We start from the raw sequence: 26,449 nt of genomic DNA on the forward strand, positions 1-26,449 counted from the left end.
CACAGTCTTCCACGACACTGCCAAGACTGCATAGCTAGAGTTTTTGAAATGGATGAGAGAGGACACAGCCTCTAAAGGAGACAACTCAACAGAGGGTGTTCAGAGGCCTTTCCTCAGAACAAAGACATACTTACTTCTGCATAAGGCGAAAGCAGTTGATAAAGAAGGCTCCCCCACCCAGTGGGTACTTGGAATGTCAAAGTCATTCACCTAAATGAGTTCAAAATACATAATTGTTCTGGGCCAAATTATACAGTGTCAAGCTCAGACTGTAATGTATTTATATATGTTGGCAGAGCAGGCCACTTTCGGGGCGCCACAGTTTTATCCCAGTATTCTGTGCCCAGCTGGGTTCCCATCACTCTCTTCCCAAACCCGTGAATTTCTTTGCATTTGCTTCCAGAAGGGCAGACAAGAAGCAAAGTCAAAGTTTCACAATCCCACAAGGGAACAGGGCCTCGGAGGACTTGAATTTCTAATGCAATTTAAAGTAGAACAGATTGTGTGCCTTTGCCAGAAAGCTGGAATCTTCTAAAGGTTGATTTGAGATGGGGGCAGGGAGTGGGGACAAGATCAAGCATTGTGTTCTGGGTCAGTCTCTGCTAAGAGTTACAAGGCATGAATATAAAGTACTCTGGAATTAAAGCAAACAGACTTAATGCTTCCTTTGGCTGGCCTTTGCCCAGAATGATTCTCTCAAAGAGCTGACCAATTTCTCAAAACAAGTGGTGTTTCAAAGGTCCCAGGCAGAGACCAAAGACTTGCCTAAAATCTAATGAAACAGAGAAGTTTGATTCCAGTGTCCCTCTTCACTCCATATTTTTCCGACATATCTAGAGAATTAGTAGACACGACGCTTTCTGGTTTTGTCTTTTTTGGAAGGGGATCTGTTATTCTAGTCTTTGCCTGAATAAAGATGGAAAAATTGGAAGGAAATATTAACTTTAAAAGCAAATACAGAGAAGACAAGTGTAAGGGATGAAATACGTCACGAAGCTTTTTGGTGTTTTGGTTTTTTTTCTCTTAATTACATGGGTCGCCTTAGTCATGGAATGAAGGGGACAAAGTGAAAAATAGCAGAATGACTGTGGCAAGCCATGGCCATGCCTTACAGCCCTTGGCTCAGGCCCATCTGTATTCAAAGCTGATCCAAAGATGCCAAAAGTTCACTCAGTACATTTATTTGCAAAACCTAAGATCTAATCAGTGTTCTAGAATTGGGGTCAGATACTAGTTCTACCCTGGTACACTGCCTCATCTCTCCACCCTCTCCTTTCCTTGCCCCTACTCATTCTGACTACATGGAACCATTTGCAGTTCTCTAAGGAGCTCTGGTCGCATAGTGGTTACGAATCGGGCTGCTAACCTTAAGGTCAGCAGTTCGAAACTGCCAGCTGTTCTGCGGGAGAAAGATAAGGCTTTCTGCTCCCGTAAAGATTTATAACCTTGGAAACCCTGTACAGGGTTACATCGGTCGGAATCGACGCGACAGCACTTAACAACTATACAATGTACTTTTGTGATCCGGAGCCTTTACATAAGCTACCTTTCTTCTGTTCCTTGTCAGCTTGGAGTACCTTCATGTCTCAGTTCCTGCGTTCCCTCATTCCTCAGGGATAATCTGTTCTCACGGTGGTTGGCCTTCATCTCCCCTCCATATTAGAACAGTTTTCTTCCAGTTTCCTGAGAGCTTGCATGACTGTCTTTCCATTAGACTCTAAGCTCCTTGAAGGCAGGAGCTGTGTCTTGTCATCCATTTATCTCTGGTGACTGAATAGTACCCAGCTCATGTTTGATGCTTAGTGATCATTTACAGAATGAAGGGGCACATGGGAGCACACTCTGCTCATCTTAATTTTATTATTAAGAGAGAATAGGGTATGTACGGCAGCCTAAATTCTGGGAGTCGGTATATTTTCAGAATAAATTAGAAATATTAAGAATTACAAACCATATTTGTGACCAGCCTCTCAGGTTCAGGTGAAATCACAGGACCAAACTCAGAGCTGACCATTAGAAATGGCCCTTTTGTCCTCAAGCTGCAGCAGCTGGGTGAAGGTAAGCTGCACCTTGTTCTGGCCTCCAGCAGGGCCTCAAACCACCTAAGCTGGTTAAATCATGGCCAACAAAGCAAAATCAGAATAGACTGAAGTTTTCAGATTTGAGTGAAGTGGAATGACAATCACAATGAGAAGGATTATGGGATAAAGTCCTAGAACAGGAGATTCTTTCAGGAACAATGTGGGGAACGGGACATTGCCAGGACTGTGGAAAGCCAGATACATTCAAAGCAGTGTGGTCGGTCACAGGTTTTGAGCTGGGCACCATGGTTTCCAATCTTGACGGTCAAGAGAGTTGGTTACTATGCAACATAAACGCTGCCCTTGTTTTCTATGACACAGATTATGTTTCTAGCATAGACTCGTAATTTTTCCCGTTCCAATCATCGCTCCAGTACACCCACATTTAACACATTCGGGCCTGTTCCAGTTTCACTTAGTAGGCCAAGACTGAACTGGGAAGAACTGGTTCAAAGTCCTGCCTTTCAGCCAGCTGAGTATGGCACCAGCTTCTCAGACCATCCAGGAGAAAACCCCTAGGGATGAAGACTGCAGGAAGCTCTACGCACACTGCAGGACGTGACATCAAGGTGACCCATCCACACAGCCAGCCAGCGAGTTCACGTTAGTGACACATGCCCTGCCAGGTTCCTTGGTGAGCTGCTGCAGCAAGGAGAGGCTCCTCCAGACGTTTGTCATCGCCTTCAGACCACGTAGCCACACTCTCCACCCTCCGGTCTATGGAGTGGAAGCAGCTCGAAAGCCATGCATTAGGGCCAGTGGGGAGGACCAAGGATTCAGGAGGGCTCTCAGGGAGGTGTGACAATGCAGTTACAGCGGCTGGCAGGTCAAACACCATCCTCCTTGTGCTCAGAGACCAAAGGTAAAAACCAAAAAAAAAAACAAAACAAAACTGTAGGCAACGTACTGGGCTTCCTATTTTGTTTATTTCCTTTAAGACCACCTCCTTGCAATTTTCAGAGAGAAAATACAAAACAAGAAACAGACTTGGTTTCAAATACATAAACAGTGTGCTGGAGTCTAAAGCATTACTGATCACATTGTTCCAGAAGAGTGTCAGCTTACTCCAGGGCACTTCACTATTCCTGAGGAATAAACATGATTTCTCTGTTCCTCCCACGGGGATGTCGTCAGGCCTGTCACTGTTCCTGCAAAGCAAGGACATCTAGGTTAGAACTGTGCACACAGCACACTGACCACCCCTGCAACTCGCTGCTTCAGGTCAGACCCAAAGGACCAATGGAGCCCAACCCATGCCCCACTGTCTGCATTAGAACCATCAAATGAGAAAACTGTACACATAAACGCTGGTGCATAAAAGACTGCCTCCCCAGTCTCTGTGGAGAAGAATGGGAAAGTGGCATAGGATGTCTGCAGTCCTGAAACCCCCCAAAGACAGCACGACCCTGGAATCAAACAGCCTACTAATGATGTGATCCTTGGCAAGAGTCTTCATCTCAGTAAGATTCCGTTTTCTCACTGCTCAGTGAGGATTGTAAGACCTTACTCACAAATCTACTGGGAAAGCGAGAGAGGAAGGATAGAGACAGAACACCAAGGACGGTCCCAGGGCACATTAGGCACTCAACAAGCAGTTACCATAGCATGACTACACAACCCCCAGTGGGGATTTTGCACCTCTTCTCAGGGAGTAGAGCATGACAACATCGAGGCACAGACTCAAGTTCAGATAAAGTTACAAGGCCGTTTTGGAACAGTATGCACATGACTGTAAAAATGTAACAGTATTTTCCACAGTTACTCCCAGACGTTAAGTATATAATACGCATATACTAAGCCGTCACCCATGACAACTGAGTTTGGAACAATGCAAACCTTTTAAACAATTAGGAAACCTGAAGCTCCTCTCCCTGTCCTTCTATCCTCCCCAATATTCAGCTCTCTGGCGCCAGGAAAGTGAAGAGTCAGGGAGCAGTGGAAACAGCCCGTCGTTGGCTTTGGTGCCATGCAGCTGTGCCCCCACTTGCACTGTCCCTCGGATTACCTCAGCCTGGCTTCGGGGCAGAGAGGGTTCATTAACGTGGAGGGCAGGGAAAGGCCTGCCAGGCTCCCTAGCTGGCCAACTCTCCTTGCTCCCAGGTCTCTTCCAGCATGCAAAGGCTGGTCGAAAGGCAGCTGACAGGATCTGAGCAGGTTCCCCGGTAGAGGCTACTGCGCAGGGGGTGGACCCTGGGATCTGAGATTCCGTGCCCTCTATGGTTACAGCCCTTGAGCAAAATCAGGACACTCATTTGTACCACATTTTCCGCTCTACTTGTCATGGCGGAACAGTGGTCAAGTCAATCAGCCTTTGTTGGTTGGCCTAAGTTTTCATAGCCAAGGCTTCCACTTATATGATACCGCACAGCTTAAGAACATTTTTAGTAGTTACTCAAGAGCTCGTGAGATCCTCACAACAACCTTGTAAGGTAGAAAGACTACCCTCACCATATGGACAGCACACTCAAGACTCAAGAGCACACAGGTAGTGAGCGATGGCCTACGACCCACAAAACCAGGACTCCTGTGCTCCACACTCTAGCCATCAGTCCCTGCTGCAGCCCAGAAAATACGAAGTCTAGTTCAAGGGTAACCTGGAAAGTAGACGTTTCTATGCATCCAGGGAACAAGTTCTTCACTGAAGGCTGTGTTGCTAAAAAGATTTTTGTCTTAGTAAGCCTGTGACCATTAACGTGCATATCCAATATGCCAAACATTGTATTCTCCCCCTTCTTTCACTGCACATTTATGGGAGTGCCAAGTAGATTCAGGTCCTGGAGAAACAAAAATAAATATCACCTCTATCCTTGCGGAGCACCCAGTCTTTCATGGCCTCTCACTTAAACCTTGCAGAAACAATCGTCTCGAATAGGCTTGGCTGTTGTTGTGAAGTACCATCGAGTCGGTACCAACTCATAGCGACCCTATGCACAACAGAACGAAACACTGCCCGGTCCTGGGCCGACCTCACAATTGTTATCATGCTTGAGCCCACTGATGCTGCCACTTTGCCAATCCATCTCCTTGGGAGGTCTTCCTCTTTTTCTCTGACCCTCCACCTTACCAAACATGATATCCTTCTCCAGAGACTGGTCCCTCCTGACAACATGTCTGAAGTATGAGAGATGAAGTCTGGCCATCTTGGCCTTCAAGGAGCCACTCTGGCTACACTTCTTCCAACAACACACACAGAAATTAAGAGGACGGCTATCTGCTATTCTTTCCCCTCTTGTGATGTGTAATAACTTTCCAGCTTTTTTAAACCATTAAAGATCCATCTGAAGGAAAGGACTTTGGCAGAATCATGTGGAACTTATTGTCAAGAGCCTATTCCCTTCAATAAAAAGCAGACAAATGGCTCAATCCCATTCCCAGCAGTATTTAGATTTAGCTGCAAGATGCATGGGATGTTGACAGGTTGTTCTACAATCTTGAACAAAAAAAATGCTACTTAGAGATATTTAACACAGATCTACTTTACCATTGATAAACTTCCCCACAGTTTTATCAGTTTCCATCAGCTAACATCTGAGCATATATCTGAATGCATATATACACCCAAAGGTACAAGGGAGAGACTTAACATTGCTGTAGGATAGGTCCTGGACTGCTAACTGCAAAGTCAGAGATTCAAACCCACCTACCTCTACTTGGGAGCCTTATACAGGGTCGCTATGAGTCGGAATCGACTGCACAGCATTTAATAACAACAAAGGCCAAAATCTCGGAGAAGACACAGTGATAACACATAGCTTACTGATTATCCCTATTCCCACTAAAGAATTTTTCAGGGGCTCAGTAGAAATTAACTCTTTTCCTTTTGAAAGACAGTGAAATATAAATTCTGCACATACTTTGACATATTTTCCATGGAGAAGATACGGAGCCTGGAAATCATGCTGACAGTTGGAGTAGGCCATTCCCAATCCCATGCCAGAACCAAAGGCTAATGGCCACATTCTTCCTAAGGGAACAGAAAATGGAAAATCCCAACAGGAAACTATTAGAAGGTGATAAAGCTTTTTTCCCACTTAGATACATTTGCTTAGGGTTCAGTAAATATTCAACATACATCACACTGACAACTACAGTATGCCACACACTTTTGTTGATGCTTCATTAAAGGTGAAAAAAGAGGTCAGGTAGCAAACAGGATCATTTAGTAGAACTGAGGAAGTGCCCATGCTGCTAGATTTCAAGGTAAATAAATGGTACAGTAGTGAAGCAGTAGGCAGAGCTGAATTAGAAAATATTTTCTGTATCAGCTCTAATCATTTGCTTAATTTAAGCTAAGTTCTTAACCTTATCCAAAAAGTTATACCTTTTAGTAAAATTCTGGAATTTAAAAAGTATATAAGAAATTCACAAATATTTGTACATTCTGCTAATAAAGAAGTCATGGCGTTTACTTAAGCAAACACTGCAAAAGGATTACTTCCTATCAGCGTGATTTGTTAAGTATGATTTTCTAGTTATGTGTTTCCAGCCAGTTCTTCATGAAAAGTGGCTTTTATTCACTATCCAAACTTCAGAAGTTCTTCCACAGAATGAAAAAGGACACTGCCTGCCCTCTGTTCAGGAGCAGTTTTGGCCAAGAAGCATGTGTTTTTCTGGTCCACTTGTTCTCATTGCGAGCAGGACTCTCATTTTCAAGTTCCTTTAGAAAAACTTGCAAAATTAATTAGAAATATTTGAGGGCGTAGATTTGGCCAAATGACTCACTGGCATTGAGTACAGACTTTCACAGTGATATCATATTTAAGATTTCAGGCACCCTGACTCAGTGCCCGGGGGGAATTCTGGAGATGCCCAACCCATCTGGACCTCTCCTAAATCCACATTCTTTGTCTGGCTCATTTTACACTAACCTAAGTAACCCCCAAAGAGGATGGGCTGGCAGCCATCTAGCCCGGCTTTCCTGAAGGTGTCTGCTATAAGGCTGTATGCTGGAAAACTAGTCATAGTAACACTTACTTTTAAAGAAGGTGAGTGAGAAAATAATTCCTAAGCCAAAACCAGTACCTGTAAAGAGGAAAGAAAAACATGCTATTATCTCATAACGTGACAAAAAATGAAATATACATTTCTTAAATGTGATCATCTATGAAACAGATTCGTTTTCTCATAATTCAATATAAAGTTGATTTTCTCATTTCCAATATTCTTTCTTTTCTTGTTGTCAGAAGCTTTACATATACCTTTGGCCCCCAGGCCCACAATAAGAGATTAAGAACTTTATTCACCATTCTGTCTAGACAAGTCTTTGGGGGGAAAAAAACAGCAAGCCAAGAACAGACCAGCTGTGATATACTTTCGAACAGCCGTGGGACCCTGGGCTCTCCTACCCACCTTAAAGATGGGTGCTGCAGCCAAAAGGTCAGCCCAACAGTGTCGCCCCGGCCCACTGAGGAAGATGGGATGGGGTGCTCACAAGTATCCTGAGGGCTACGCTATCACACAGGTCAGTGTCCAGACAGAGAAAGCAGTTCCTCAGAAGTCCCAAACGTGGACATCGCCCCCTCCTCTTACTTTACACAGAGCATTTTAAACTACCTTTACCAATAAAACTAGTTTTAACTATAAAGGACAAACATAAGCCTATAATAGAAGTATCTAATTTTGAATAAAATAGAAAAAGGAATATAATCATTTTGGAAAAAGGAAAGTTCCACTTAAGAAAAATGACCAAATCCTTATTTTTACTAGAATTTCTCACACTTTAGTCATTCTGCTGCCATATTCGCCATATTTGCTAAAATCCACACATCACCAGTACTATTATTTACTTGATCATTTACTTAAAAAGAAACCAACGGTGCATGTATTCACTTAAATTTAGATTTAGTGAAATCATAGCTGTGACTGCTAGTTATATATATTTTTTCATAAAGTATATTCAAATGTATACATTTTGAAAACATTTGTCCACAGTATCACTTAAAAACAAAAACTTTAAAATCACCTTAGTTTTGGAACTCTTATTCATTGTTGGTGGGAATATACTATAGCCATCGTGGAAAACACTGTTGCTGCCCCTCAAAAAACTGAACATAGAACTAACACATAATATAGCAAGTCCACTCCATCGTATATGCACAAAAGACTAGGAAGCAAACAGAGATCTGTTCACCAATATTCACTGCAGTGCTATTCACACTAGCCAAAAGGTGGAAGCAACCCAAATGGCCATCAACAGATGACTGAATTCACAAAATGCAATACATAAACACCAGGGGCTACTACTCAGATAGGATAAATGAAGTCTTCATACATGCTACAGTATGAATGGAGCTTGATGACATTATGCCAAGCAAAATAGACCAATCACAAAAGGATATAAATACTGTATGACCTCACTTATATAAAACGACAGGAAAAGGTCAATGTATAACAACTAACCTCAAGGTCAGCAGTTCGAAACTACCAGCTGTTCCACAGGAGAAAGATGAGGCTTTCTGCTCCCGTAAAGATTTACAGCCTCGGAAACCCTATGCAGGGCCACTATGAGTCGGAACTGACTCCACGGCACACAACCACCACCACCAGAGGCAGGAGGAAGAAGGGAAAGGAGGTTAACTGTGATGGGAAAATTGCATTAAGGGTAGGGATATACAGCTCTTTCTTATAATTGCTGTCAATCATTGTGCATCATATTGACAACAAAAAGAGTAGCTACCAAGGCTGCTGTGTAGAGCCAAACATCTCATGGGATTAGAATCCTCGGTTTGGCAGTTGAGAATCACAGTTCATGGGACTTCCTAGTTTATTTATCAAGTAATATGTTCAGTACTTTTATTCTGTCTCCGAGTCCACGGTGTAGTGCCCGAGGTCTTAAGAGCTTGTAAAGAGCCAACCTAGGCACAACAATTGGTCTCTATATACCTGGAGCAACAGATGGAAAGTCAGAAACTGCAGGAAAACATGGAATGTTTGACTGATTGCCTCCAAAACCAACTGCCTCCTTTGCCATGAGACCAGAAGAACTGGATGATGCCTGGCTGCCATTATTGAATGCTGTGATCGAAGATTCCACAGAAGAATCCTTACAAGCAGAACAGAATTTCAAATTCGTAAGGACTCCAGACTTTCTGGAGTCTTAGAGGGTGGATGAACTTTTGAAACTATTGCCTTGAAATAATCTTTGAACTATAAACCAAAAATACCCCTGAAGTTTTCCTAAAAACTGAACAACAGTTTAGCTTAACTACTAAAGAATGTCTGCCTTGAGCATTATGCTCTTTCACAATCTACCTATATGATCAAGTTGACAACAGGCACTGGGAAATTTAGACAGAAACCTTAGGGGGCAGTGAGTTTATGTTAACGGGTTAGCAATACCTCAGAAAAGGGGTTGAGAATGGCTGCACAGCTTGATGACTATAATCAACATCACTAAATGGTACAGGTAGCAACCATTGAATTGGTGTGTTTGTAGTTGTATGTACTTCAAACCACCACTCGTCTATCACTTTGTCACACTGTGACCGCCTGCGTGGTGCTGTGATGCTGGAAGCTATGCCATGACTGTTCTGAATCCCAGCAAGGTCACCCACGATGGATAGGTTTCAGTGGAGTTTTCAGACTACGGAGGAGGAGAGGCGGGCTACTTCTGAATGTTTAGCCACTGAAACCCTTATGAACAGAAGTGGGACACTGTCAGAGAGCACCAGAATATTGTCAGATATAGTACTGGAAGATGAGCCTCACAGACTGGCAGGCACTCAAAATTCAACTGGGGAAGAGTTGGCAGTGATGATGCCAATGGAGTACAGCTTTCAGGACCTTCATTTACTGATGGGGAACACCTCATCTGAAGAGAAACACCTGTAAACGTTCATTACTAATCAACATGGAATGTATGAAGTATGAATCTAGGGAACATTGGAAGCTGTCAAAAGTGAAATGGAATGTTGTTGTTGTGAAGTGCCGTTGAGTTGATTCTGACCCATAACGACCTGTACAGGGTTTCTGAGGAGTGGCTGGTGAGCTTGAACCACCAACCTTGCGGTTCAAACCGACTCTGCAGTCCAGCGCATTAACCTACAGATTCATAAAGATATACATCGCAGGCAGCATTAGTGAGTTGTATTAGAAGAGGTACAGTCAGAATGCTCCTAGGTGGCAAGGATGGGGAGACTTCGGACCTATTATCACAAAGAACCAATCCCTGGAGAAGGACATCATCAAAGTAGATGGTCAGCGAAAAAACAGAAAGACCCCCAATGAGAGGGAATGACAGTGGCAGCAGCAATGGACTCAGGCTGTAACGACAATTGTGACGATGCTCCAAGATCTGGCAGGGTTTCCTTCTTTCATGCATAGGGTCGCTATGAGTTACAACCAACTCGGAGGCACCTAACAACAACAATAAATAACAATTCTTAACAACAGCAAAATAAAATTTAGGGGAAAAAAATCACCTCACAAATTGTGAGATGAACTTATTTCACTATTATCAACCAAGTAAGTTACACATGCCAAGGAAGAGAGCCAAAAGTCGATTTGTTTTATTTTTTGCACTTGACAGAGCAATTGTTTTCAAAGACCTTTCATCAGAGAACTCTGATATTCCTTATGTCCAGTCCAATGTCCAGTCCAAGGCCCAGCAAAGTCCTTGACCATCCTCTTTATAATTAAGTACCACACAGAAGTCCTAGTTCTTATTTGCCTTAATGGTTTTCAAATTTGAACAGCTGAAATTCCAAGAGTTTCTTCTCTAAACACGATTCAGGCTACTACAGTAGGAAAATCCAAAGCACTCCTCAGTCAACCAACTTAGTCATTTTGCTCCAAATGCAGAGAACTTTACCAAGAGGTAGCAAGTGGATTCACACTTTTCTGGGCCCAAGAATAGTTGATTCTCATTATTTGCATTAGTTACGTTCTGTAAAGTCACGAAGAAAATGGAATTAGTAGATACTGAGCCATTTCTCCTAGCGGCACACAGCAAGCCTTTGGCCACATTTTTTTCAATTAATTAGTACATAACTGTTTCACATGTTTCTGTGTAAAGACATGTTTATTTGTTTACTATATATTGTTGCTGCTCATTAATATTGAACTCATGGTCAACAGCACTACAATGCATACCTGAATGAGGCTTATCTGGCAACACAATGTGCTTTCTTCACACAGCCTTCATGCGCTTAGAAACATTAGACAGCATTTCAACACTACATGTGGGGACCATTTTAAACAGTGCAATCATTAACAAGACACTCAAAAATGCAAAAAAACATGACGCTAGACCATGCAAAGGATACCTGATTACAGCACGAGAAGTAAAACAAGAAGGCAGAGCGTATAACCTTTCAGGCAACTCAAATTGTCAGCTGCCTTGTGCATCTATGGAGATTCATTCTGAAGTTGCAAATAAATTGTAGTGAGTAGGCAAGTTCACAACTGCGCAATCAGAAAATGAAGAGAATCCACTAATTCTTTTTATACCTATGTAACAGTCTAGCTGGGTTGGCTTGAAGAAAGCATTTATGCTATTTACCCATGATGAGTTCAGAGAATTCTTCTGTACTGTCTATCCGGTTGCTCCTCCGGGACTATATCCCATCTAACAAACATAAACTTCTATGAAAAATCACTACTTTGCCCTAATAGACCCTGCATTCAGTGCTTTTTGGGCATCCAACTTAAAATACAGTTTAAGTCACTCATGATTAACTGATTTCCATAGAATTAAATGAAATTGTGGGAAATGACGCTATAGAATAAAACACTGGACCGCAAAGTGGGTTTGAACCACAAGGTCAGTAGCTCAAACCCATCAGCCACTGCTCAGAAACCCTATACAGGTCAGAACTGACTCGATGGCACTTAACAACAACACACACAATCAGTTTACAGACTATTCAATATTGACATAATGAAATGGGTACTACTATCGGAGTATCTCCTGTGAGTACCTAACAACAATGGGAAATGGTCTTGTGCTCCATATTATAGATGAAGGCACAATAACTTGCCCAAGGACTCAGGTTAGTTAATGGTTGAGCGGTATACTGGGTACAAGTCTGCCAGACACCAAAGCCACTATAAGGTGGATTCCTCATTCCCCTAACAACCGAAAGCCACAAAACAATCATTACTTCCCAAGGGAAAGTGGCATGCCAAGACTTCTACTGCGAGTCAAGGAACATATAGACAAGCAATGGACTTTGCTCCCCAAGCAGCAACCCAGAACACTAAGCAAATGTGGGCAGTAACAAGTCTACACAAAGTTACAAGGGCGTGTTTAGATTCATTCCCAGACTAATCTTATTGCACATGTCATAGGCATAAGTCTACCTGGTTGATGTGATTCAAGAATCTCAGAGAAATAGGAGTCACCACGACTGATACACCTTGGCACAAACCTGCTGTCGCCTGGCTTATAAAATGGTATAGGGTTCAATTCCAAGACAACGTGCCTCACCTCCTTGCAGCTGGAAGATGAGTAAGACAGTAAATTGGTACTAGAAAATGAGGTAAAGGATTTGGACTGGCTCACAAATTTCAAACCAGGCAAGGAATGGGGTGGTAGGCCAGTAAAAACAAAATGGCTTACAATCAGAGCTTTTGGTCTTCTCCATCGGGAGGCAATTTTTTGGCAAACAAATCAAAAGCCCAGATGGAAAATATTTCAGCATTTTTCTTGTCCCTCTGACTCCATGCTTGTCTCTTCTGTTTCCCCCTCCCCCCACCCACAAGGAAAAACTCTGATGCTCAACTTTTCCTAGGAGTTGACCACTGCTACCAGTATCACTCACTCAAAAAGATGAGGAATGTTCAACATCAACCAGTATGGAGGAGACAATCTCTCCTTTCTCGACTTCACTCTAAATTCAAGTAGATGCCCGATCAACCCAGTTTTGCTCCTATTACGGGTATTTAACTGCAAGTATAAATATGAGATCAAACCACAGTTTGGAGTAGGCGAAAGAAGACATTATATCAAACATTGTGCACTGAGGCTTCAGTTAAATTGGGTTGCTGCTACATCTTCAATTATTCTGAGGGATGATTTTTCTCCTTTCCTCCTCTTTTTCTATATTCTTAAGACACGAAGTAACATGGCTGTTTTCTTTGGGGGAGGATTCAAAACGTGCTTTTTAAATGCCAACATTTTACTTAAAGTTAACTATCTCAGGTATTTAAGATATAAACAATGGTGAAACCCACTGATGAGTTTTACAGGCTCAAGTTTTCACATGCTCAATTTCTTTTAAAAGGCAACATGTAGCTTCAAAGAGAAGTCCCACCTGATCAAGGGACACCAACTCTGCAGCTGTTTCCACTAAAGACTGGCACCTCTAGGCCAGGTTTAAACTTCATAACAATAAAACATGAAAGGTTTGTCTTACAATAAAAACAAACCAACATGGAAAAGAGAAGAGTTTTCTTTGCCTGTGGCCACTTCTTTTTGGTTGTTGCATGACAAGTTCTTTTGAAGGAAAAAAGCCAAAGAAAGAGTACAAAGCATTTTTCACCTTCCCTGGAAGCAAATATTTAACTATGAATACAGTTTATATAACTTAGTCTCTCTCCCCACTCGAGCCTGTTCTTTTGGTCCATGCTCTCTGAAATGATAAATCACCCTAAACGAAAGAAATGCCATATTATGGGACACATCTTCATGGCAAAGTCGAGTTATGGTGAGGGGAGGAGGGAGAGTGGGAGACAAAGAGGGAAAAAAACACACACACAACAGAGAAGCCTTATGGAATTGACATTAGGCACAGAGCCTATACTCTGAAACCAGTTCTATGGGAGGAAAAAGAATTGGCACAAATTCTTTAAAAAAGAAATTGCCACCCTCCCAATCAATCTAACCATGCACTTACATACATGTATGCTTAGTGCCCAAAAGAACACCAAAAAAACTGGCTAGAAATATCAATACACATTTTTAGGAAGCTGCAATTGCTTACAAGTTAATTGTATAATATTTTACTAATAAACAGAATTTTGCTCCCACTAACAGCATGTATAATATTGTCTTAGGCCTAAATGGATTGTATAACAATTGTAATTAACAATACAATTGTATAACAATAACAACTGTATAGCAATAAAAGAGTAGCAACCAACCTAGGTATGGAATAGTGTACACTGGAAGCCACCTTTTGTGGGGGGTGAAGAGAATATACGTGCACGGCCACTGTGGACAATTTCGAGTTGCTCAGTGCAACCTGGTTTTGTATTTAGAAGGAGCTTTGCTCTCATCACACCACAGATCACAAAGCTCTATTCCACTAAGCAAACACAGGCAGCAGGAATAAACAAGCAGGCTATCTGAGGGGGCTTCAAATGTTCAAGGAAAAATTCCATTATCTTGTAATTCCATTTTCCCACGAACTTTCTGAAGACCCCTCATAAAATGTGATTGCAGTGTGGGGGTATAAATGTGCTTCCGATGTTAGACTCTAATCAGAACAAGTTGGAGCAACACACACTTGCTCCCACAGAATCAACTTAGCAGGAGTTGCAATTGCCAATGGATTTTCATTGACTAGAAAGACAAAGGGGGAAAAAAATCCTACAAAAATTTACTTTAAAAGCAATTCTATAAAAGACCATAGACCTACTTCATTTGTCAATAATTTATTATCTGAAAATTACTGAGGTTTTACTCCAGCTTACATTAACTTTTTACATTCATTAACCTAACAAAAAGAGGAAGACCCCGGAAGAGATGGATTGACATACACTGGCAGCAACAATGGGCTCAAACATAACAACTGAGAGGATGGTGCAGGACTGGACAATGTTTCCTTTTGCTGTGCACAGGGTCGCTCTGAGTCAGAACTGACTTCAGGTGGCCAGTGTTGTAGGATAAGCACTTGGTTGCGAACCACAAGGTCATCAGTTCAAACCCACCAGTTGTTCCTCTGAAACCCTACACAGGATCACTATTGAGTCGGAAGTGACTCAATGGCACTAACAACAACAAGGTATAGTTATCGAATGCTAATATTTAAGTCAACATCTAAAAGCAAATTAAAATTAAAACGCAACTTCCGTTCCATTTTTATAACAAGATGTATCAGCAAAAAACAATTATGTACCATATCCAACTGGTAGTTTATAAATATGAGAAATTACAAAAACTACCAGCAACTCCTTATGGTACCAGAAGCTATGTACCAAACTTCTTTATCCTTAAAGGTCTAGAAGGAAACAGATTCCAAAATTGAGGAGTCCACTCTCCTGGCTAAGTGTAGTGGAAAGGGCACAGATTTCACAGCAAGGTAAACCTGGGTTCAGGCGACTCCTCCACTGCTCACTAGCTAGCTCTGACCTCGGATCAATTATTCCATCTTTCCCAGCCTCAACATCTGAAGAGTGAAGGCAACCTTACAGGGCTACGATATCAGGAAAATGTATTGAACCGAGTTCAATAGCTGAGTACTGTGCTCTACTATCACCATTAAAACTCAAAAGATGTCAAAAGAATAATGTAATAGTTGCTCCTCTATGCAATTACGACTCGCTGGCTTGCTTAGTTAGGATCAAGAGCCAAAAATAAGAACCTTTTTCTTATTCTCTGTATACTTTACTATAAATTAATTGCTGTTTTGCAATTATTTATATGAATGTATCAGATTCTACTATATATATTTAAAGTGGAGGCCTGATAGACTAGGACATTTTGCTTTAAGATGTACTAAAGATTTTCCCAGAGCTATCTGGTGTTTAATAAAGCCATATTTATGCTCTGAGCATGGATTAGTATCAAATTAACCTATTTATAATGGGCATGCCTTCCTGTTCAATCATGTTTTTATCAAAGCTATTATAATCATCAAATGTATTTGTTAGGGCAGAACAAACAAGAATGTGCTTTTATACAAAAGTACCCTTGAGACTAAGTTTATTGAGAATTACATTTCCAAGAAACATTCCAGATTTATGAAAGATGTTCAGGGCTCAATTTATAAGAGGGGAAAAAAGTCAGCTCTAAACTGTGTTACTTAATCCTTTGAGGCAAAGATAGACTGTCCCAGGTGTCTATGTGTAAATGCCAAGTCATGTGAATTAACCAAGAGAATATGCCAGACCAAAGAACCAGAGACGGTCAATTCTATCTGTTAATCAGCCGCTCAAAGGTCAACATTGCTGTAGTTTATATAGGAAATCGAGGCTATCCGGACTAGACAGAGGCTGGAACATCTGTAGGAATTTCTCAATGGACATCAATTACCAGGATTCTGATCAGAACAAGCAAGCCAGTCAGCAGAAAGAAGTATAGGTATAAAAGGTAAATGTGGAAGCTATTACCGGTGTGTGTTGTTTCAAGCAAAGTCAAACTCACAAAAGGGTCTTTTTAAATGAGTGCTTGTAGTTCATGATTCACTTTCAAAATTCTGACAGCCATACACTGTTTCAAGAATACATACAACCAGAAACATGACTGTGGACATGTTATTGAAATATAATTCATTGATTCACATGTAGAAAAATGAGGAAAACTCTTAAATTTATTAGAGGAAGACTGAAAAAAAAAAAAAAAGAAGAAGATGCAGAATTACTAGGTTAGATGACCACAATAAAAGACTCAATGCACTGAGCTTATTTGGATGTAACAGCAGTTCTAACATGCCAGCCACTAGACTACATACATTTCTAAATATTACCTCAGTTAATCCACAGAACCACTTTAGGAGCTTGACAGAATAGGGGTTAAGTAACTTGGCCAAGCACACTGAGCTAAGAAAATGGAATTCAAATCCAGTCTGCAGGATTCCAATGCCCTGGGTCTGGACTACACACTGCGTTAACCCTCAGGGAAAGGACAGCATAGAGCAGGGTGAATGGTCGGTTTTTAGATATGACAACACAGTGTTTTTCTGAATTGTAACACTTTTCATGGGTAATTTATGACTATGTTACTCTCAGTCCCTCAAGGAAACAGCAGAATCCACAGATGTTGGACTTAACCAGGAGTAGTAACATTAAGACCTGAAATTTACTTAGAACCAATGAGAAATATAGTCAATAACTCAAGCCAGGAAACACTTCCTTTGTGCACTGACTGGAGACAAAAATGAATCCAAATGGGTGTGGGCCTACAAACTGCTCAAATGAGTGTTTTCCAGTAACTCTCTTAGCTCCCGACCCCTCCACTACCTGGATCTCCGCCTCATCTCTGTCAATAACTGGACTCTCATCCTTCTGAAAGTAAATATGTGAATCAAGGATTCACTGTGTCCTTTTTGGATTTAAGCCCCTAACCAGAACAAGTAACATATACTTGCTCCCACAGAATCAACTTTGCAGGAATTGCAATTCTTCTGTTTGTTCATTGAGGGAATGCAGTGGCTCAGTAGGATAAGTAATGAATTGCGAACCACAAGGTTGGAGGTTCAAGTCCACTACAGGAGAAAGATAAGGCTTTCTGCTCCTGCAAAAGATTTACAGCCTTGTCTTCAACTATCTTCATCATTCTCCTGCCAACCTCCTCCTCTTGTTTACTGCCCCCCACTCCCATCACCAGTGTTAAAATGTTGCATGGAGGGGATTGCAATCTTTGAGCTGTAACTAAGGAAATGATCTGTTGGATGTAAACCCCTTGATCTTATCTGTAAACCTTCCATCAATTCAAAAAGGAAACAAAAAGGAAGGAGGGCCGTGGGGGAATGACTGCTAATGGAGGTGAGGGTTTTCTTGGGATGATGAGAAGGCTCTCAGATTAGATGATTGGGGATGGTTTCACAATTCTGTATAAGTATGCTGAAAACCCACCCAATCAAGCATGTCTAAAGAGATGAGGTCCATGGCTGTGAATTATAGCTCAATAAAGGTATTGTATGTATTTAAAGGGGGGTGGTGGTGTTGGAAGGCGTTAAGAAATTTTCCAAAGAAGGGAAAATTTGGCTATCTTATTTACATGACAAATAAGTTCCATGCAAATATTTTAAACTAAAGAATTATTATCTTTTATCTATTATCTTAAAAAAAACTTGATATTTTTTTCTTTAAAACCCTGCCCACCCTTCAATCTGACAGGAATTCTGTAAATGTTCAAAGTATTACTTATTCCAGCATAAGCTTATATAAAACAGTGGTTTCTCAAATATAGTTCAAAAATCACATGGACTTGGGAGAACTTTTGTAAGGTATAGGATCTTGTAGCATTAATGTTTCTATTACCACAGAAGTATTAAAGCTACAAACATATGCTTACATTTTTGGTATGGGTTAATAAACTATTAATTGTGTTTTTTTTTTAAAAAAATCAAAAACAAACCAGAGTCCAAGTATTTACAGAGTCCTATAGGGCAAGAATAAGGAACTCTGGTAGCGTAGTGGTTACGAATCGGGCTGCGAACCTTAAGGTCAGCGGTTCGAAACTACCAGCCGCTCCGCGGGAGAAAGATGAGGCTTTCTACTCCCGTAAAGATTTACACCCTTGGAAACCCTGTACAGGGTCGCTATGGGTCGGACCCGACTCGATGGCACTTAACAACAACAACATAGGGCAAGAATACTGAGTTCAATGAGGTTCAAGAATAAATAACACAAAGTCCTTCCCTGGGGGAAGGGGAGTCTTGTTAACAAGATGACACACAACATCTTATAAGCAACAGGGGATCAAGGAAGGGCTTAAGCAGGAAGCAACATATCAGATGTCAAACAGTTCATACTGGCCAGTGAGGGCAGATTGAAAGAAATCTATGGAAAAAAATAATGGGCTCAAACATAGCAACTGTGATGGTGGAAACCGACAATGTTTAAATCAACTCAACAGCACCTAACCACAACACATATAAAACAGAGACACCAGTTAGGAGGCTGCTGTTGTAGTAGTCAAGGTGAGGGGTAAGTAAGGTTTTTCTGTTTCCATCTGAATGAAAATGCTACCTTATATAATTTGATCTCTCAATAGTTCTCCTCTCCCATTTCCTGTGTTTCAAGCCAGACAGAAAAGAGAGATGGCAATATGGCAGTGGTGTAGGCTAAACTAAAGTAAGACTTCTGAGGCATGGGAGTGATCATACTTAATGACTAGTCTCAGGTAAGGGATCCTATACGAGAGGCTTCCAAAGTTCATGGGAAAATGGAATGCAAAGAGATTGGAATTTTCCCACAAACTTTCTGAATTCCCCTCATTTAATGAAAAGCCTCAAGGACAAAGAACAAAGACATTAGTCCTATGTGGAAGGGGTGCTAGAGATCACCTAGTTGTATAACCCGGTGAGGAATTCATATAAAAGTGGGCAAGTCAAATGGTAACACCACTATGGAAAACAGCTTGGCAGTTCCTCAGAAAGTTCAACACAATACCATCTGACCCAGCAATGTCACTCCTAGGTGTCTACCCCAAAGACTTGAAAGTAGGGCTACAAGCAAACATTGTGACCCAATGTTCACTGCAGCATTATTCACACTATCCAAAGTTGGAAACAATCCAAGTACCCATCAAGAGATGAATGGGGAAACAAAATATTGTACATCCATACAGTGGTATACTACTCAGGTATGTTGTTGTTGTTAAGTGCCGTCGAGTCGGTTCCGACCCATAGCGACCCTGTACAGGGTTTCCGAGGGTGTAAATCCTTACGGGAGTAGAAAGCCTCATCTTTCTCCCGCGGAGCGGCTGGTAGTTTCGAACTGCTGACCTTAAGGTTCGCAGCCCGATTCGTAACCACTAAAGAACAGAAATCCTGATACATGCTACAATATAGCATGGTCTTAAGACCATGCTCTGTGAAATAAGTCAATCACAAAAGGACAAATACTGTACACCCTCACTTAACATGAAAAGACAAAAGTAAAAAATATATAGAAACCAATGACCATCATTGCTTATCTAAGGTGAGACTGCAAAGCCATCTGAACTGCAAGGTTGGCAGTTCAAGCTCACCAGCTGCTCCTTGGAAACCCTACAAAGGGTTGCTATGGGTCGGAACTGACTCGACAGCACTTAACAACAACAACAAGGTGAGATGGCTCCTTGGAAACCCTAGACAGGGTCACTATGGGTAGGAATCAACTCAATGGCACTTAACAACAACAATAACAACAAGGTGAGATGAGGAGGGAGAAAAGGAATGACTATCTGGGAAGCAATGAGTTTATATTTACAGTGATGGGAATATTGACATTAACAGTGATGGTTGTACAACTTGATGAGGGTAACTGGTATCACTAAAAAAAGAAAAAGAGCAAAATGACAAATAGTGTGTTATATAGAATTTTACAACCATAGCAAAAAGAAGCTAAACTTGCTGATCCTACCTGTTGTGGTTAAGTGTCGTGGAGTTGATTTCAACTCATAGTGAGCCTGTATAGGACTTCTGAGAAGAGGTAGTGGGTTTGAACCACTAACCTTGTGGTTAGCTGTCCCGTGCTTTTCCTTCGGTGCCCCACCAGGATTCCTAATATTATTTAAGTACATATTGGATTAGTTCTGTTGGTTCAAAGGTTCAGGGTGGTGGTTTCGTGGGACTGTCCAATCCGTGACCTACTGTGATGAATAGTAATGGAGGCTTAAATGCTTGCCAGCAGCCTCCTAAGATACAAGTGGTTGACATGTGCCTGGAGCCACAGAGGAAGAAGACCCAGGAATCAGAGAGGGAAATGGACTGCAGGTCTAACTGCCTCCAAGACCTACTGCCTCCATAGCTGGTAGACCATTACCATTACTGAGCATTGCCATCCAGATGAATCAGGAAAAACTGTTGGAACGCATTTCAAATTCTTACAGGATCCAGATTTATTGTATCTATTGAGACTGGAGGAATCCCCAAATCTGTTGCTCTGAGAAAATTTCCAAAGCATCAACCAAAATTATCCCCTGGAGTCATCTTTAAACTAAATTATCTTAATTAGTAAAGAATGTTCCCCAGGAGCATTGTATTCTTTGAAAGAATTTTAGATGAGATCAAATGATCAAGTCACTCTAAAGTACAGATGAGACAAGTCTGGGGGACAGTGGTGAAACAGGAAGGGTAGAAAAGTGACAATGGTGACACCCCATGAAGAATGTAACCAATGTTGTTGAACTGTATGAACCGTAAGGTCAACAGTTCGAATCTACCAGCTGCTCCGCATGAGAATGATTTGAGGCTTTCTGCTTCTGTAAATATTTACAGCCTTGGAAACCCAATAAAGGGTTGCTATGAGTTGGAACTGACTCAATGGAACCCTACCATTGCCGAGTCAAAAACTATTGCTACAAAATCATAAAAATCTTTATTTTAAAATGTGAAGCTACTATTTCTCAATATATCCTCCATCTAGGTCTATACGCTTCTGAAGGTAATGTTCTCTAGCCCTTCTCCAAAGAATTCTGTGCTCTTCGATTTATACCATGTCAAATGGCAGTATGGGCATTCTCAAAGGACTCAAACTGTGTTCCTTTTAAATATTCTCTGAGTTTTAGAAACAAGAAAAGGCTGAAGAGGCAAGATGAGAACTGTAGGGTGGATAGGAAGAGGTTTCCCACGGAATTCTTGCAGGACAGCCCTTGCTACCCTCAAAGCATGGGAAGGTACATTGTTACGATGGGAAAAAATTCCTCAGCATAACTTTCCTTACTTTTTTCTTATCAATGTAGTTTTAAATTTTCTTAAAACTTTTTAAGAAGCCCCTGTGACCATCCTGTATCTTTTGGGAAAATCTATCAAGATGAGTCCTTTGGAATCCAAAAAGTCACCATAACCTTACTACCTCAAATTTAACTGGTCACTAGATCCCCTCAGAAGCTTCTGTTCTGATCACACCTTATTCTCTGGATCATATTGGTAAATTCAAGATTCGTCTGAGGTTACTATTCATTCTATAAAATCATCTTCATAGCTTCAAACTTGCTTCAAAGACAGAAAGATCAGCTCTTACAGCTAGGTGACCTTCACACACTGCTTTTGAAACCCATCCAGCTGAAAGCTTGCTGGTGCTTACTGAAAACTGAAAATGTCAAACCACGTGCAATTCCAACTTCAGTACTTATCATATCAATAATAATTCTACAGTCATCTTCTGCTGGTTTCTGGACTTTAGTCAGTTTCTTCATTTGTTGACGTTAATGGTCTCTTGGTTTATATTTGAGGTATTCCTGACTTTTCTTAATATGCTTGATCCATCCAAAATGGTTGTTGTATGTAGCACACCATTCCCATAAACTTACTGCAAAGTTTCGATGATTAGAAAAGACTTCCATTTTGGTTTTGCTAAAACTTTGGTAATAGTCTTCACCTCAATATCATTTTTCTCCCATGGCACAAAAAGTACTCCTTTTCTGAGTTGAGAAGGGATGAGAAGATGGATGGAATGGAGACAAAAACCACAGGAAGGAAGTGGGATCACTGTTGTTCCATGGAGGGGATTGCAATCATTGAGGTAAAACAAAGTAAAGTATCTGATTTGTTAAATCTAAAACTGATGAATCTTGTTTGCAAACCTTCACTCAATTCACAATCAAAAGTTAAAAAAAAAAAAAAGTATTTCTTTCTTTTTGAAGGCTAACTAATAAGACTGTTGTTGTTATTAAGTGCCATGAGTGGGTTCTAACCCATAGCAACACTGTCTAGGGTTTCCAAGGAGCAACTGGTGAGCTTGAACCACCCACCTTGACTAAGACAACTATATTACTGAGAGAGCATGGCTGCAGCTATTCAATGATTACAAAGGCATATTAAAACACATTTTGTGTGAAATAAACTTGTGGATGTATGAACTGGAACTCTAGTAATAATACTTGCCCTTGTATACATAGGAATTGATGAATGGATATATGTTCTGCTGAGTACATTTTTGCCAAAGTTGGAAATAGAAAAACAGGGCCAGATATTTTTAAAGTAAACCAATACTTTTGCATTTAAGGTATTGTTGGTAAAAATGATGACTATCCCAAGGCAACTTTTTCAAGTGTTGGAAGGACTTGCCTGCATTTTGAAGCTGTTCTCTATGAGCAAGCAACTTTTTCTCTGCTATTCAAATCTGGCTCTCAGAAGCTGCCCAAGATCATAGGTTAGAGCAGCACTTGGTTGACCTTGTATGACAGTACTATTCTACAGTCTTTCTTAAAGACAGTCACTATTCTACAAATCCCCTAATAAACCTCTCCAAATCAAGGGACTTGTATACAATGAAAAATATACAATTACATTCTCATAATCTGAGTGAAGGGAAAAAAAAGTCTTCTAAAGTAAAAGCTATGAGCTGAAAATAAGTAAGTTTCCAGTTGTAGCTGGGACAAGGAACAAATAAGTTGTGATTTTTCAAAAAGTCACAGCCAATCTATTCTGGGAACACATACGATTAGTAGCATTGATTCTAGTGTCAAAACTAGAACAGTCATGTAAAGTATTTTGCTTCTAAACAGAAAGGAATATTTATCTCACAAATTTAGGGTCTGAAATATACAGGCCTATGCTGAAAGGGTACAAAACCAAATCCAAACAAAATTATTTGATATTGTTAAGTGCTGTCGAGTTGATTTCAACTCACAGCAACCCTATGTGCACCAGAACAAAACACTGCCGGGTCCTGAGAATCGTTTCTTTGTTTGAGCTCATGGTTGGAGCCAATGTGTCCATCAATCTTCTTGAGGATCTTCTACTTTTTCACCGACCCTTTACCTCACCAAGCAGGAGCTCCTTCTCCAGGGGCTGGTCCCTCCTGATAATATATCCAAAGTACAAGAGACAAAGTCTAGCTCTCCTTGCTTCTTACAACTAACTAATCTAGCAATTTGAAATGGTGCCAAGAAACTAGCAGCTTTCTTAGGACTACCTTCCTAGTAAAGAATGAATTATGTTGCTTAAGTCATTTGTTTCAGTTAATCATTTAAAATCTATTAGACAGGAATTTTGAGTGGTTTATATGTGCAGGTTCTTGCAAACAATCAGAAACATTTGTCCTAACTCGTAAACATCTGTCAAGGTAAAGTAAGTCTACAAATCTGTCAACAATTATATCACAGTGTTACAATAATTATAAATTATCCTTAGCATTCCAATGTAGGTTTAAGGTGGAGAAAGAAAACTGAAGTGAAAGCACTCGACTTCAACTGCTCCCCATAAATTGTTAACTATTAACCCAGTAGCTTTCATTTTCTACCTGAAAATACATAACTGGAAAGATTAGTGGGATGGGGATGGAAGAACAAGGTAGACAGGGGAACACTGAAGCAGGTTTCATGGGCTAAATGGGGTAGAGGTAAATATTGATGTATGCACAACCTTGGAACTACAGGGCTCTGCGATACAGGGATCCAGGCATAATCTTAATGGGTAAAAGAGGGGATATATTGTTAAGATGCTTGATTGTCTTATGAATATTAGTTTCCCTTGCCTATTATTGTAAAATAGACACTTGAGTGGAATAGAAAAGGAATATCAGGAAACATGATTACAGAAAGCTTGTAAGCCCATCTTTAGCCTATAACTGACTGAATACCTAAAAGGGGTTCTACAATTTGCCCAGTGAAAAAGGCCTCTTGCAGAGCCTTTGTGGTGTATAAGACCTTAGGTGGAATCCTGAGTCCCATACAGAACCTTCTGAGGTAGGACATTCCCACTTGAAAGGACAAGCAGATCAGCCTGGAACAGCTAGAGGAACAGAAGATACTTCTTCACAGACCAGCAGGAAAAATCCAAAACAAAAATAGCAGTATGATTGGCAACTACAAGAACAAGCAAGTTGTTTGCTTGGGAATCATCAAGGAAAGCAATCAAGTCCCTTCGGGACAAAACCCCCTCTAAGACTGAAGCTCTAAGGGAACACATGAGCAGGCACATAAGATTGCTAGTGACCACGTTGGTCAGCTGGTGAGTGGAAGAAGGGGAAAGCCAGCAATGAAGACATGTGTTGAGTTCGACCACGTTCCATAGACTCCTGTTGACCTGGAGATGAGAGAGAAAAGGAAGGGCTAGTTGGCCTGAAGTGTGGTGAGCTCTAGGGACTCCTGAGCCCATGGACAAAGACATAGCCACAGAGGGCTACAGCTGAGAGTGAAGTGTCCAGTTGATAAGAATTGAGGGGAGATGCACAAGAACGTCCAAACTTGTATATAGTACTCATTCAACCTAGCCTCAGTGGCTTGATCAGATCTCAACTAGAGGAAGATAAAAACATTTTTTTGAGAAAGGAAACATGTGTAAATTGCTACAATTTGATGTGCTTGACCTATACTCATGGATGTAGTAGCTCAAAATAGCAACTGAGGGGGAAGAAGTCTTCACACGAAGTATCAATCCTATCCCCTCTGTATACAGGATTGATAGGGGCAGGCAACTTAGACATTGGCTACCTAAAATGGGGGGCAAGGGAAGCTATAAAGGCACAAAGTGACTGGCTTACAAGTTTTCAAAAGGGAATTTAGTGTCAGTGTGAGCAGGGGAAGGTAGAATCCCCACTGAATAGTTTTCATCTTGTCTAGATGGGTCTGGTCAAAAGAGATGGGGATAAGATTCTTATGATTCAATAATGAATGATTGTTATTATAACTAATTGCGACGGTCACAAAACTGTAACATAAAGTGTGGAGTATTTGATTTTAGAGTCCAGGAACAGAGAGGACCCTAGAACCATCGAGGGAGAGCAGAATGTGGGACCCTACCCAGAGAAGCAGTGATACCAGAGATGGAGGCAGAGATGAGGACATGGAGAGCTAGAGCAGATGAGGCCTCTAGATTCATAGAAAAAGAAAGGCTGTGTGCTGGCAGCCAGGAGGAAGGTTTGCAGAATGTGCTCTTTGGTTGTTTAAATTATGATATATTCATAAGTGTTTTTGTGTACATGCCAAAAACCAACCAACAAACAAAAAACAGAGGGAATAGAAGCAAATACTGTTGAACGACGATGCATGGGGGAGATTGTAATCATTGTAATGAAATGATGAGTGTAAAACCGATGTTCTCCCGTGTAAACTATCACTCAAGTCACAATAAAAACGTATTTAAAAAAAAAAAAGGAATACGAAAATCAATGTAATTTAAAACAAGCCCTCAGCCATCTGTCACCTGCCTATTCCACCTCTTAGTCACTGCCTGGGCACCATTCCATTTACCTCCTCACCATTCATATCTAGGGACCCCCATATTCTAAGACCACCTCCTTACCTAAGTAACAACCAAAGGACTCTTTCCCAATGTACTCAAATTCACAACTTTATGTCTTTATCGTTCATGCTATCTAAAGAGCTTTTTAAGTCACTTTATCCACTTCCTACTTTTTAAAAATTCACAAGTTAAATTAACAACTGTCAGTTATCATTTTGATTCTAATGGCCTTCCACCCAGAAAACCATATGGGCAGGTCTACTCTGCTCTTAAGGAGTTCTGGTAGCGTAGTGGTTACGAATCGGGCTGCGAACCTTAAGGTCAGTGGTTCGAAACTACCAGCCGCTCCGCGGGAGAAAGATGAGGCTT

The 26,449-nt window shown here is 41.0% G+C and overlaps 1 protein-coding gene across 1 annotated transcript in view; it reads right to left on the reverse strand.

Moving 5' to 3' along the window:
- Window positions 1-2,645: 2,645 nt before the first annotated feature.
- MINOS1 (mitochondrial inner membrane organizing system 1) overlaps window positions 2,646-26,449 on the reverse strand; it is a 52,377-nt gene continuing 28,573 nt past the window's right edge. The window contains exons 2-4 of the mRNA XM_006866403.1: window positions 7,056-7,103; window positions 5,936-6,045; window positions 2,646-2,798 (exon numbers count right to left, since the gene is read on the reverse strand). Of these exons, the coding sequence (XP_006866465.1) occupies window positions 2,646-2,798; window positions 5,936-6,045; window positions 7,056-7,103 (311 nt within the window). The remainder of the gene's footprint in view (window positions 2,799-5,935; window positions 6,046-7,055; window positions 7,104-26,449) is intronic.

Source organism: Chrysochloris asiatica, unplaced genomic scaffold (genome assembly GCF_000296735.1).
Source record: "Chrysochloris asiatica unplaced genomic scaffold, ChrAsi1.0 scaffold00090, whole genome shotgun sequence".
NCBI lineage: Eukaryota > Metazoa > Chordata > Mammalia > Afrosoricida > Chrysochloridae > Chrysochloris > Chrysochloris asiatica.